The following is a 14,866-nucleotide window of genomic DNA, read 5'->3' on the forward strand; positions in this document are numbered from 1 at the left end:
TGTGGTGGTGGAGACACACCAGTGAACAGAACAAACTAAATTTCTGTGCTCCGAGTCTTACTTGCTTAGAAATCCTGACTACAGCACAGACCCAGGAACACTGGCAGGGGTGGGATGCCTAGTTAGAGGTAGAAGAGCCACCCTAGCAGTGCTGGGTTTCTCCCATTCTGATTCCCTGGCCCTTAGCTTTTCTAGGGTAGAGTGTATGGTCATGGGATTTCTTCTGGTTAAGGTCAGAGCTCTGATTCACTTTAGCTTTCTTCTCCTCACCAATGCCAAGAGTCCAAGAAATAAACACATAGGTTAGAAGGACAGATAAGCTACTTGAGGTTTATTTATAAAGTAAAAGAATGCACTTACTGTTTTTTTTTTTTTTTAACTACTTTGTCTTTTCACTCAGCTAATTTTCTTACTTGTTCTCATCTGACAATCCTAAACTGACTTCAGTAACCTTTCTGCTCTTGTCTGTAACAAGCCAAAGACCCGCATATCTTTCCCTGGACCAAAGGGCAGGGTTAATTTCCAACAGCCCTCAAGAATCCTTTGGAAGCAAATGACTGCTCTGGTCAGCTTAGGCCACTGTGGAGCAAAGAAAATGGTGTCCTTCTTGGAGTGCTGCCTTCATCTCCTTGAACTCAGCCAACTGGCAGGCTTCATCCAGCCCCAGCCAGCGGTAGGCTTGGTGTTCATTGGAGAGGCGGATCTCCACATCGTAGTCCTTCACTTCTGCCAGCCAGTAAATAACTGTTTTAGGCTTCTGCCACGCAACATAATTGAGCTCCTTTCTGAACCCCTCAACGATGGTCAGCTGGTGAGCTTCTATTCCTGCTTCCTCCCGAGTCTCCCTTAGGGCTGTCTCCAAGTCATTCTCTCCTGGGTCCACATGGCCTGGTTAAGAGAAAAGGAGGAGGGAATTTTCAGTAGTACCTAAAGATAGATTTTTCCAGGCTTGATGTCTTGAAGATAGGGTATTAGGTGATTTTTCTAGGAGTTTCTGGGCTAAAAGAAGTCTAAAGATTGGAAATATCTTGGGCTGGGGTTGTAGCCTAGCGGTAGAGTGCTTGCCTAGCATGCATGAGGCACTGGGTTCGATTCTCAGAACCATATATAAATAACTAAAATAAAGGTCCATTGACAACTAAAAAATATTTTTAAAAAATGATTGGTAATATCCTGATGTGCCTGGGAAGGAGTACAAGGTAGGTAGTGCCTGGCTCTTGAGATCTAAGGAATTCTTCCTTCCCACTCCATTTTCTCTGAAGACAGCAAAACAAACTATGTTTGGCAAATCAGGCTTAGAATACTGCTTCTGGATGGTAAGCAAGATAGTTCTTCTCAGTTTTCTATCTCCTGTGCTCTTAGAGACTTTTCCCTTAGAGACCTTTAAGCAATTTCTGAGGAGCAGTCCCTTTTTGGCAGGGTGATACTTCACCTACAATCCAATGAGGACATAACACTATCTATAGTTGGACCCTTAAGTTCCAGGGCCAACAGACCGACTCAAAACCCTGAAATGCTACACCAACAGCTGTTTCCAAGTAGCCATAAAGCTTTTTTCCAAATTGTTTTCATCTTTCTTACTGAACAAGGCCAGATTTCGGTTTCATAGGGAAAGTCCTGATGGAAACTTAGACTAAGCACAAGTTGAGAGCCAGTTCTAAGAAAATTTGTTGGCAAGACTGAAATTCCAGAAGACAGCTGCCAAGAAACTGTTGTAGGAGAATTTGAGGCTCTGCAGACCAGAGTGGCCCTCAGCTTTATGCCTAGGCTTTTTCCACAAATTCTCAGCTTGCCCTGAGGGGCCCAGAAATATCAGGGAGTATTCTGGTAACCTGTCTACTCATGGTTGTGGCAAGTTGCCGAGGAGCCTCCTGGAGCTCAGGGGAAGCAGAAACTCTTTAGTTGTTACCCTCTTGGTTTGGAGTTATACCCTAGTACTTCCCTTTCCCAGGGGTCCACATACAATGCTCACAGTCAGTTGCTGCTGCACAGAAAATCAGGAACTTGGCACTTGAAGAACCCTTTTTAGCTTATGGCTGTGGGACATTTTCTCTGCATAGCACCTCCTATAGTGTACATAAAGACAGATAGCTAATACACTGAGGGAGTAAAATGGAAGGATGCTGATTAGTGACACATATTTAGGATTCCCTGTCTCCCCTCAAGTGTGTGCGAGTTTCTGAGCACATTCCTTCCAGAATTCAATGATATTTAATGATAACAGGGTAACTTCTCCCCAAGTCCAGGCAGGAAATGACTAGGAGAGCTGCTGACGTCCTTTAATGAGGGGATCATGCAGTGTGACTAGGTGATCGGAAGATAAGTGTGAATATTCCTATTCATAGTATTTATGACACTTATTTTTTCCACCTTGTTTCTTCCCGGTACAACACAAATGTGCAAAATTTTATTTTCTGTTATCATTTCCTTCCAACCCTAGATCCTTGTCCACCCCTCCCCATCTCACTCCCTGTTATCTTGTCTGGGAGCCATTCACTCAGGGCTTCTCATCCCCATAGGGGCCCAAACAAGTCTGTTCCTGCCCACTTGGACCATTCTAATGGCTTTTTTCCCCTCTTTCTCCCTACACAGAATGGCTTATTTTTTGGGATCATCTGAGGAAATCTCTCTTACTCTTAGAAGTGAGATCAGGAATGCTAGTGGATGAAATACAGCCAGCTTACAAACAGATCTTGGCCTGGCTGAAGACCCCGGACCACTAGTCTTCACTGTTCAGCCTGCTAGAGAACTGACCACTCTACCCTGGGTGCTGAATGATGGACCCAGGGCATAGGGGGTTGATCAAATTGCAATCCCAAGGTCTCCGATCTTCAAAACCTCCTGGTTTAAGAAGGGCCCTCTGTTTCCCTTACTCTTCCACTTCTGTCAGAGACCGCAGAAGAATGCATGATCAGGGAACCCACCTTCTCTGTGCTTCTAACTCAAAACATAGCTACGTTAAAAAACACTCCGGATGTTTAGTTCAAAAGAAAAACCTAGTGAATGGGACACTGAACAAGTAGTCAAAGGAACCTGATCAAATGAAATCCAATACAGGGCTAAAAGAAAACTTGGGATTTTCTAGTCAACCCCTTCCTTCTTTGACAGATGAAAAATTCAAAAGCCTAGAGAGGTGGGCACATAGCCCAGTCATGACTCAACTCCCAACACCCATAATTCCCAGTCCGATGATGGTTTTCTCCTACACCATCATTCACCACAGAATCTGGAGATCTGGTGAATGATACAAAAAAACCAGATGCTGCTTCTGCCCTGGAATGCAACCACAGAATTCTATTTTCAGCTTTGCTTTGGCCTGCAGACCTTGTACATAGAAAGGATCAAGGCCTTCTGCCTATCCCACCAGTTCCTGCTGTACAGTCACTGGGAAACAAGAGCAACACTTGGCATTTCCCTAAAAGCCAGCCCCTCTGGCTTCACACCTTTGGGAGGAGTCCAGTGATGAATGCCATTTGATGCCTGCAGCAGTAGAAATTCAATTGAATCGTTGTCCACCTTGGGAATAAGGCGTCTTCGGAAGATGATCAAGCCACATGCTCTCAGGGCCATGGTTTATCTAAGAACTTAATGAAGAAAATATAGGACATTTGGAAGTTATACAAAACAGGAAGATCCAAACTTGAAGGTGGCACCGTGGTGCTGGAGAGTAACACACTAACAAGTGATCTTATAACCTAGAGAAGGCAGCATGCCAAGGGCCAATGATGGAAATTCAGAAATTAGGGACAGACCTTTGTGTGTTAACTGCAGGATCCGGCAACTATCCTAAATCAATGTAGCCTCTACTTCTAGTCTTCTAGGTCTCCCTATAAAATACAAGGCTTGTGTGTATTTGTGAGTCTAAAGATTCTTAGTAAACCCACTGAAACAAGAGAGAGAATGGGAATGTGAAAGATGCAAGTATCATCAAACCCACAATCCCATTTCCTTCACATATATTCTGAGCCCCTGCAACACAGGGACCCCAAAAGTGTAGTCTGATGATTCAGAGGGGTCACCTAAAACAGGTAGCTTGGTGTACGAAAAAAACTTCTTGTTATTTTTTCTTTCTTTTTTTTTTTTTTTTTTGTGGTGCTGGGGATTAGAACCCAAGGCCTTGTGCATGTAAGGCAAGCATTCTACCAACTGAGCTATATCCCCAGCCGCTGAGTTCAATCCCCAGTACCAAAAAAAAAAAAAAAGTAAAAAAATAACAAAAAAGAAAGAAAGGGAGAAAAGTAAAAAGATCTGTACAAGTGAATAGAAAATTCATGATCTGAGAGGACACATATAATCAAAGTAACAAAAAATAATGAAGATCTTTTTTTGTTGTTGTTGGAGGGTCGGTATCGGGGATTGAACTCAGGGGCATTTGATCACTGAGCCACACCCCAGCCCTAGTTTGTATTTTATTTAGAGACAGAGTCTCACTGAGTTGCTTAGCACCTCACTTATTGCTAAGGTTGGCTTTGAACTCCTGTTCATCCTGCCTCCGCCTCCTGAGCCACTGGGATTACAGGCGTGCGCCACCAGGCCCAGTTGAAGATCTTTTATATAAGACCCTGCTAAAAAAAAATTTATGTTACTCATTCACTTAACCTATACTGAGCACCAACTATGTACAGTCATCCCCTGGTATTGAAGGGAGGTTGGTTCCAGGACCCCTAGGAATACCAAACTCCACAAATGTTCAAGTTCCTTATATAAAATGGCCTGGTATTTGCATATAACCTCTGAATATCCTCTGCATATTTTATTTTTAAAATGTATTTAGTTAATTAATTTTTACTTTATGGTGTTAGGGATTAAATCCAGAGCCTCCAGCATGCTAGGCAAGTGCATTCAGGTCCCTTTGAATACTTCAGATCATCTCTAGATTACTTATAATACCAAATACAGTATAAATGCTAGGTAAATTATTGTTATATTTTATTGTTTAGTTAATAATGACAAGAAAGGGCTGGGGTTGTGGCTCAGTGGTAGAGTGTTTGCCTAGCATGTGTGAGGCACTGGGTTTGATTCTCAGTACCACATATAAGTAAATAAATAAAGGCCAATCAACAACTAAAAAAAATTTAATGAAAAAGAGTCCGTGTTCAAGAGACACAATTTTGAAAAAAATATTTTTGATCTGTGGTTGTTTGAATCTGTGGATATGGAACCCCTGGATACTGAGACTCAACTATACTAGGCACCTATAAACTGCCTTTGTCATTAGATAATTAATCATCACATGGGAGAGGCAGAATTTAATCAAATAAGCTAATTTTAAAAAACCTGCCAATAATGTACGTACTACAAAGGAATAATGAATAATGGGTAACCTGACCTTGTATGAAAGATCATGGAAGGCTCCCTGAAAGGGATGTTTGAGGAGCAAAGGATGAATCAAAGATAAATCAACAGAGGGAAGGAGGGGAGAGAGTGTGTTCCAGGGGGAGGGAACAGCAAGAATAATCTCAAGGTGGGATGGCAGAACTGAAAGAAAGCTACATGTCTCAAATGCAGTGAAGGTCTGGGAGAGTGGCCTAAGATGGATAAGGCTCATTTCATGTCAACAGGGTGGGAGAAGGAGCTGATGCTCAGGGAGGTCTTATGGAGTAGGAGTGGCTATTCTTGGCCCTCTTTTTGGTGCTCAATTAAGAGGCTGTCAAAGGCATACTAAAAATCAGATCCAAACTGAAACCTGTTCTAGGGCAATCCTTAGGATTGCTAATAGATGGTAATGTTATCTTAGGAAAGATCAGTTTCTTACCAAAGAACCATAATACACCTTTCCAAACCTTTCTCCTCTTAGTGCCAGGAATTTAACCCAGGTCTTTTGGCACACTAGGCAAGTGTTCTACCACTTAGCTAAATCTCTGCCCCTCCCCAAAGGGGTTTTTAAGGATTGAAAAAAAAGTCAAAGGGGATTTTGAAATCGTCTATGTTTTCATATGCTTTTTTTTTTTTTTTTTTGGTACCAGTTGATTAAACCCAGGCCCCTTTATTGTGGAACCACATCCACAGCCCTTATTATACTCAAGGGTACTCGACCACTGAACCACATCCCTAGTCCTATTTTGTACTTTATTTAGAGACAGGGTCTCACTGAGGTGCTTAGCACCTAACTTTTGCTGAGGCTGGTTTTGAACTTGTGATCCTTCTGTTTCAGCCTCCAGAGCTGCTGGGATTACAGACATGCACCACTACACCCAGCTGCTTACTATATTTTATTTTGAGACAAGGTCTTGCTAAGTTGCTTAGGGCCTTGCTAAATTGCTGAGGTTGGCCTTAAACTTGTGATTCTCCTGTCTCAGCCTCCCAAGTCCCTGGGATTACAGGCATACACCATCCCCCCTAGCTATTATCACATGCTTTTGAAGGAAGAATAAATTGGCATATATCTTTAGTAGGGTGGTTTTAGAATAACAATCAAAATATAAATACAGGGCTAAGATTGTGGGTCAGTGGTAGAGTGCTTGCCTAACACATGTGAGGCACTGGGTTCACTTCTCAGTACCACATAAAAAAATAAAGTTATTGGGTCCATCTACAACTAAAAATATTATATATACACACATATACATACATTTATATATATAAAATACACATTTCCTTAGACCTAGCAATGCCATTTTTAGGTGCTCTCACAGAAATACATATTTAAGATGTATAGATAAGGAAGGGTACATACTCCCAACTTATCTGCAGTATCAAAAAGAAAGGCAGAAACAAATATACACCAATATGGGGATCATGAAATAAAGTATATTTATAAGATAGAATATTGTGAAGGCATTTCTTAAAATGTGTTAGAACCAAATGTGCTGCTTATGAGAAAAGAAATTCAGACATATTAAGTAAAAATAGTATGGTTCAGAATAGTATGAATAATGAAATTTTTTGAGTTAAAAATTCATATGTTAAGTGGCAATAGGCTTTTGTTAAACATTGTGTTCTATTTTTCTGGACTCCTTATTTATGTTGAGAACTTTCCCACTCCAGAAGCTGGAAGTTACTGTTACTTCAGAACAGATGAAAAAAGATTTCAAATTACTGGTTCATAGTTGAGGGTGAAACAGCTGACTGATCCAATGCCTCTCCTACAGATACTCAGAGTATTAGAAAGTGAGATATGTAACATACCTAACTGTTGCCTTAGGTACAATCCCACAAAATGAATGTTGGAGCCCATAGATAAGTTTAGGGATCCAAGACTAGAGGGTGCAGTACCTTGCCTGGGACAGAAAGCCCCATAATACTTCTCCATACCACTACCACCTTCAGTACAATATGATAACGTAACATAAATATGCCTGCATGGGAGACAAAATAAATAGGCCTTGAGTGGCCATGTGGAAGCAGGCCAATATTTTCCTATGTGCTAAGTAGTGGAGGTAGAGCAACAAGGTACAGCCTAGCAAGATGCATCTTGGTGGATACCAGCATATAGGGGTGATCACAACTAAGAAGCAGACTGGCCAAATGTTCATCTAAATGGGACCCAAAGACCTTGGATCAGATGTTCACTCTTCACCTATGCTTTGGACACACAGAGAATACAATCCTTCTAAAGGGAGAATTCCTCACTGCCCTTTTCTATTACTTGGCTCAAGTCAGATGTTTGCTGGAATTTCTCCATCCCCACACAGGCCATACATACAAACTCTTACTTACCCCTTCTGAAGCAGCTCAAATGTTACTTTCACCTGTGAAGCCTTCTGGTTTCTAATTACTCGACAAACTTTTACTATAGAGTTCAGTCAGAGAAGCAGAGCTATGAGTAACGGAAAATTAAGAATTTATTATAAGAATTATTCCTTGTAACAATTTTGGAAACTGGTAGAGAAATCCATGCAACTACTTAACTTGCATCTGTTGTGGGCCTGAAGTCTCTATAGGTGATACCAACAGTTGGGAAGAAAGATGATGTGAAGTAGAGGAGAAAGGACAAACTGGAATTTGTGAAAACAAATTTTGATCCATGAGGACAACTGGAATTCATCAGGACAAACTGAAACTTGATACTGTCTCTAAGTTCAGTGACACAGATGACCTGCAGAAGTTGGACCCCCTTGCCTCAAAGCTGAATGCACATGTGACCCAGGATTCAGAGGAGATGAAGGGGGACATTCCATAGGTGCTGAGAAAGCTGCAGGCTTGGATATGTCTTTTGCCAGCAAGGTGAACCAGCAGATCAGTGTTAAAGTGTATGCACAGCCCCTGTGCCTGATACCCAGATCTGTCCTTTAGTGTACTGATTGCCACTTCACTTCAGCTTTCCAAATCTTCATAGATTTGGGACCTTTCCCTATTCTACATCTTTAATATCCCTCTCTCATGGTATTCTAAATGTAACCCCCACCTCCAGTACTAAGGATCAAATCCAAGGGTGCTCTACCACTGAGCTACATCCCTAGTCCTTTTTATTTTTATTTTAAAAAAATATTTATTTTTTAGTTGCAGGTGGACACAATATCTTTATTTTTTATTTTTATGTGGTGCTGAGGATTGAACCCGGGACCCCGCACGTGCCAGGTGAGCACTCTACGGCTGAGCCACATCCCCAGCCCCTTTATTTATTTTTTTTAATTGAGACAGGGTCTTGGTAAGTTGCACAGGTTAGACTTCAAATTATGATCCTCCTTCCTCAGCCTCTCAGTTTTCCAAATCTTGCACAAAATTTTGTGTTCAATACTGACCTGGAACCAAACAGGAAAGGACTCCTGGGACATGTAGTTCCTACTTAGCTAAAGTGACACAGTACAAAGCATTCATAAGCATGCACACCTAGTATGGTAAATCTATGTTGGCAAATCTTCCTCTGGCAAGGAAGAGCCAGACTGAGCTCTGTTTCACTGGGACTCAGCATAGCAGATCTCAACAGATGTTCATTGACTCAACAGAACTTTCTCCCCACCTCCCACTCAAACAAATGTTTGAGTATGTTCTGGGGCCCTGGGAAATAGCCCAGTGTCTTCCAGAAGAGTACCATTTACATAAAAGTCAATGGCGCTATTGTTGGGGGGTTTTCTGTTTTTCTGGAGACCAGAGAACTGAAACTGTCCAGGGGTTGGAAAGGAGCCAGCTTTCACACACAGACTCCAAGCCCATTCAAACCTCAGGGGGTTAAAGAACATAGCATCCAATATGCAAATATGCCTGCAGCCAGGATTGCAGAGGTGAGAACTCCAGGCTGACAGCAGGCAATTCACACTTCAGAAAAGTGGCAGAGCGCCTGAGGTGGTTAGAAAAAATCTGAAGAAAAAAAAAAAAATCCCTCAATGTCATCAGAAGGTTCCAGAAGCTAAGGAAAAGTGCTCTTGGCTTGATCTATACATGCAATTCACTCACAGCCTAGGAGGTTTGAAACCTAGGTGCCAAAAAAGAATTTACAAATAAATGGCTAAGCTGATGTGTTCCAATGTTTCCATCAAATTAATTAGAGTGCTCTTGTAAGCATAGTTCAACTCCAAAAGCCCTTAGAAGTATACCTTTATTTATTCATTTAGCGGTGCTGGGGATCAAACTCTGGGCCTTGTGCACACTAGGCAAGCACTCTACCACTGAGCTACACTCTAGCCCCACTAATATGACTTTAGATAGAAAGAGCTCCCCAAATCCTCCTCCTGATTTGCTTTCCATAGTCTTAAAAGCCCTTGTATAGTGTTTCATGCTACCACGTTGTCAAGTAAGCATCAATACTGTGTCAGCTACACTATACAAGGTGTTTGTTTGTATCAGGGATTGAACTCAGGGGCACTTAACTACTGAGCCACATCCCCAACCCTATTTTGTATTTTATTTGGAGACAGGGTCTTACTGGGTCGCTTAGCACCTTGCTTTTGCTGAAGCTGGCTTTGAACTCCCTATCCCCCTGTCTCAGCATCCCGAGCTGCTGGGATCATAAAGGCGTGTGCCACTGTGCCTACTGTACAAGGTTTTTGACAATTATCATTTCTAATGCCCAAGACAACCCTTCAAGACAAGCATTATTATCTCTTTAAGAGGAAACTGAGGGCTGGGGATGTGGCTCAAGCGGTAGCGCGCTCGCCTGGCATGCGTGCGGCCCGGGTTCGATCCTCTGCACCACATACAAACAAAGATGTTGTGTCCGCCGAAAACTAAAAAATAAATATTAAAAAAAATTCTTTAAAAAAAAAAAAAAAAAGAGGAAACTGAGATATTAAGAAAGGTTAAATACTTGCCCAAGGAAATAGCTGCCCTGTAAATAAATTTTAATCCAAATAAATCTAACTCCAGTCTGTATTTTTCTCCCATCCCCTTTAAACTACTCTGCTTGCCAAGAAAGAATAGGGCTTAGGGCACAAAAAGCCCTGACAGAGGACATACAAATGATTATAAAAATCACTTCCAGTTTTGAAAATTTCTGAACTTTAATCTCTATTCATCTGGAGGTTGCTTAAGATGCCTAGTTGTAATCTTTTCCATGAAACAGGCTGAAGGTGGGTGAAGCAGTAAACAAAGGTCCTGGTGTCCCAAAAGACTCTGGAGGGGAAAGTGTAGCTTAAGAGCCCTAAAAGGGATTCCACTTCTTGGGTCCCCTTCTTCCTCCGGGAGAAGTCTTTTCTGCTGTCCTTTAATAAACTTCTAATTTCTATTCTGACCTTGCCTGGCGTGCTTCTCTGGTGTTATACTTCAACACTGGGGAAAGCAAGGACTCGTCAACATTGGGGAAAGCAAGGACTTGTCACGGGTAAACAACGGAAACCGTATGAGAGGGTCTCACACCTAAGTTGTGGAGGTTGGCCTGAAACTTGTGATCCTTCTGCCTTAGCCTTCAGAACAGCTGGGATTACGGCACACGTCACTGCACTCAGTTGGAAAATACAAATTGAACTCAGAAGAAAATATCACTGTGTACTCATTAGATTGACAGAAATTAAAAATCTGACGATTACATGTTAATGAGAATGTGGAGTGATGGGAATTTTCATGCACAATTATGGGAGTGTAAATCTGAAAAATCATTTTGCATTACCTAGTAAAGACACATTATCTTTTGATTTAGAAGTTTCACTCTTGAATATCTACCCTAAATAAACATGTCTATGTATTTACTTGAAACACAATGTTCTTAACAGTATAATTCATAATAGTCTCAAACTTAAAACAACCCAATGTATGTTCATTATCTATTCATACAATAAAAATGAAGTATAACCTCAGAGAAAGTAGGTGAATCTTAAAAAAAAAAAAAAAAAGAGCCCTAAAAATGCCCGTCAGGGAAGGGTTTCTATGCCTCTATTGCTCTTTTCTGGGAAGTAGGAACCTAAAACCACATGTTCAAAGTCATACCCAATAGCTTTGGTATTCAAAAGCACCAAGTACTGGGAACACCCTTCATGTTAGCCTCAGACAAGCATATAAACATCTAACTTAAGGCCCTGATATCCGAAAAATTAGTCTAGGCCACTCACTTTGGGGAGGAAGGCCAACTGCCAGCTTACAAGCAACCCATGAGATTATTCAGCTTTTCCTCATTTTCCACATAACTGCTTTCTCTGTAGTTCACCAGTTTCCTTCTTCTCTTTTTGAATGGACAATAATAATATCCCATCCATCAATAAAGTTCTCTCTTAAAAAGAAAAATCCCTAACTACATGAATAAATTTAAACAAAGAAAATATTCCTTCAACTGTACCTTTTTCTGGACATCTACCACTTCCTTCTTCTCAGAGAATAAACTGCTGAGTCATTTTGCGATCTTTGCTATCTGGCTGAGGGAGGAAACAGGAGATTTCACCTGTAATAGCATATTGGCTTCTAGGACGAAGCCAAAGTCAGACAAGGTTGGGACAAAAATTTTTCTAGATATTTGTTAAGTGGCCTATTAGTGCCATCTGCTGTTCAATTCTAGAAAGCAAATTTGGGGAGTTACAGTATTAGAGCCTGAAGGGATTCCTTCACTCATCTAATGTCTATTGAACATGTCATATGCCACAGGCAGTGTGACAGGACTGAGGAGTAGATATGAAGCTGAATACTACAAAACCCAGATTTGCTAGAGGTTTAAGCCTAAAGTAGAAGGCATTCAGACAGACATGTCAGTGTGTTTTGTGCATCATAAGGTATAAGTTGAAAAGATAGCAAAGAAGGATCTTTAGGTCCAAGAAGTATACCCCATAAGGATTTCAAGATGGCCAGTTTACCAGCAGAATAAAGGTGGAGGCAAGGGGCACTCCAGGTAAAGGAAGGAGTGTGTGTAAAGACCCTTAAACACAGATATTCCATTGATAGCTTAGCTTATATTCTGTAGGCAATGAGGTCTTTCAATGGTTTTAGGCAGGGCTGTAATTTGGTCAGATTGACACTTTATAAAGATATTCTCACAGCAAGCAAAGTGAAAAACATTAGAAAGAAAGCCTGGAGGCAAAGAGACCAGCCAATTATGAACCTACTTCAACAGTCCAGTTAAGGTAGAGGCTGTGAGAAGGAAAAAAAAGAGGATAAACTGAAGAGATATTTCAAGTAAAATTGAAAAAAAATGTTTCATTGTCTAAGGGAAAGAGATTTAAATATAAATCCAAAGGAAAGGGAAAGAGGTGTTTGGTTTAGGTGACTATCACTCTTAATCCTGTATTGTAAAACATCAAGCTAAAAACTTCTGTTTTAATGGCACACTCAGCCTTGGATCACTGAGAAATGGATTTTCACATTTTCTGTAAAACAGCTGTTATACACTATGTTACTCTTTTTGGGTAAGAACCAACAAGAAAAAAATTTCTTTAATATAGATACAAAGAAAAGATTTATTTTAAAGAATGGATTTGTGCTGGGTGCAGTGGCACATGCCTCTAATCCCAGTGGCTAGGGAGGTTGTGATAAGAGGCTGTGATACGAGGATCACAAGTTCAAAGCTAGCCTCAGCACTGGTGAGGCACTAAGCAGCTAAGCAATCAGTGAGACCCTGTCTATAAATAAAATATAAAATAGGGCTGGGGATGTGGCTCAATGGTCGAGTGCCCCCAAGTTCAACCCCCCAGTAGCTCCCCCGCCAAAAAAAGAATGGATTTGTTTACTTATTAGTAAGAATTACCTTATTTGCTTAACTGCTTAATTTTGAACTAAACTGAGTACTCAATTACTAAATATCCCCCCATCCCTTTGGTACTGGGAATTAAACCCAGGGGAATCTCTACCACTGAGCTGCATCCCCAGTTTTTAATTTTATTGATTTATTTTTGAGATAGGGTCTTGCTAGGTTGCAGAGAGGGGCCTCAAACTTAACTATTCTACTGTCTCAGTCTCCCTAGTGGCTGGGATTACAGAGGTGCACTTGGGCTCCCATCTTTTTTTTGTAATTATTGGAAGGATAACAACTACCATTTTTTGAATAGTTACGTCTGGCCAGGCATTGTGCCAAATGCTTTACCTTCTTTATTTCACTTAATCTTTGCCACAACCCACTGAGGCTTTATTGCCATTTTCAATGAAATCCAAATATTTTGATAAAATAGAAACTATAGCTCAGAGATACCTGGGTAGTCATTCAAAAGCAGGTATGCCCGACTCCCAACATCATTGCACTTTCCTTGTGTTTTCTTTTTAGTGTGGTACTGGGGATCCAACCCAGGACTGAGTGCATATTAGGCAGGTAACTCTGTCACTGAGCTATATTCCCGGTCCGTTTTATTTTGAGACACTGTCTCACTAAAATTGCTGAGGCTGCCTTAGAACTTGTGATCCTTCTGCTTTAGCCTGTCTAGTATCTGGGATTATAGGTGTGTGTCACCGGGCCGGCCCAACATTATAGCACTTAACCTCTGCTTCCATTTTAGTGTTTTTAAATTGATATTTGAAGGGCTGGAGATATAGTTCAGTTGATGGAGTGCTTGCCTTGCATGAACAAGGCCCTGGGTTTAATCCCCAGCACCTCGAAAAAGAAAAAAAAAATTGATATTTGGATTTCATTCAGTTTATTTTAAGCTGTTCACGACTCCCCCCACCACCACCACCACCGCGGTTATTTTTGTTTTCTTCAGGTAGTGGAACTCTCTTATTTTTTGTTTGTTTTGTTGTTTTGGGAGTACTGTAATTGAACCTGGGGCTTCCCCCATGCTAGGCAAACACTCTACTACTGAGGTACACCCCCAGTGCCACCCCACCCCCAATTTTTCTTTTTTTCATTTTCAGACAGGGTCTCCTAAATTGCCCCTGAGCTTACATCCTCCTACCTCAGCCTCCAGAATGGCTGGATTACACTCGTGCACCACTACTATGGCTTGACTGACTTTCTCCACTTCTGCTTACATGACCACGATATTTTTCATTCATAAAACGAAGTAATTACAATATAAAATCTCATTTGAAAGCAGGCGAGGTTTAACGGATGACAACAAAGTGAAATTGAGTCCCTGGTACTGGAAGGAAAACCCGGACCTCGCCTGTCTTTGAGATTCTGATCATTTACCCCTTTTTTGCATGCTGGCAAAATAGGCTCACAGGCCACTAGCCCTCCCTTCCACCGGTGCAAACAGGTAAACTGAGGCCCTGCGAGCGGTTGAGGTCTGGCCTCCCTACGCCCGCCGGCTCGAAGAAGGCCGTGTCCACTTTTGACCCGGCAGCGACATGAGGTTACTCAGCGGCTGATACCCATCGCTCCAAGACCCAGTTACACTATGGAGAATTAAACCCCCAGGGTTACTCACCCGAAGCAAAAGAGAGGCAGGAAGTGGGCCTTCAACAGAGGCCGGAAGTACACTGGCCAATCAAGACAGCTCCATCATAATTCGGTAGCTCTACAGTATTGGGTAAAAGGAGCTGTGGTCCTCCTTTAAGGCGGGTCTCACTGGAAATGTCGCGAGATCTATGTGCAGGCGGGCTGATTGGTCAAAGGACGGAAATTGGGCGTTACGCCCGC

At 41.6% G+C, this 14,866-nt stretch overlaps 1 protein-coding gene across 5 annotated transcripts; it reads right to left on the reverse strand.

Annotated features, from left to right (window-relative positions):
- Nucleotides 1-303: 303 nt before the first annotated feature.
- Nudt2 (nudix hydrolase 2) lies at nt 304-14,806 on the reverse strand. 5 transcript variants are annotated; one of them, XM_046457470.2, is made up of 4 exons: nt 14,655-14,763; nt 7,660-7,759; nt 3,444-3,584; nt 304-888 (listed from the first exon to the last, which is right to left on the reverse strand). In XM_046457470.2, exons 3-4 carry the CDS (start codon nt 3,568-3,570, stop codon nt 572-574), a joined length of 444 nt encoding a protein of 147 aa, XP_046313426.1. In that variant the 5' UTR covers nt 3,571-3,584; nt 7,660-7,759; nt 14,655-14,763; the 3' UTR covers nt 304-571. The 5 variants fall into 5 exon arrangements, with proteins under 5 accessions (XP_046313426.1, XP_046313428.1, XP_046313427.1 ...); XM_046457472.2 differs by lacking the exon at nt 14,655-14,763 and adding an exon at nt 11,648-11,729; XM_046457471.2 differs by lacking the exon at nt 14,655-14,763 and adding an exon at nt 11,424-11,608.
- Nucleotides 14,807-14,866: the final 60 nt, after the last annotated feature.

Source organism: Marmota monax, unplaced genomic scaffold (assembly GCF_021218885.2).
Source record: "Marmota monax isolate L192 unplaced genomic scaffold, Marmota_monax_Labrador192_F-V1.1 WCK01_AAM20220418_F8-fsc00069, whole genome shotgun sequence".
In the NCBI taxonomy this organism is placed as follows: Eukaryota; Metazoa; Chordata; class Mammalia; order Rodentia; family Sciuridae; genus Marmota; species Marmota monax.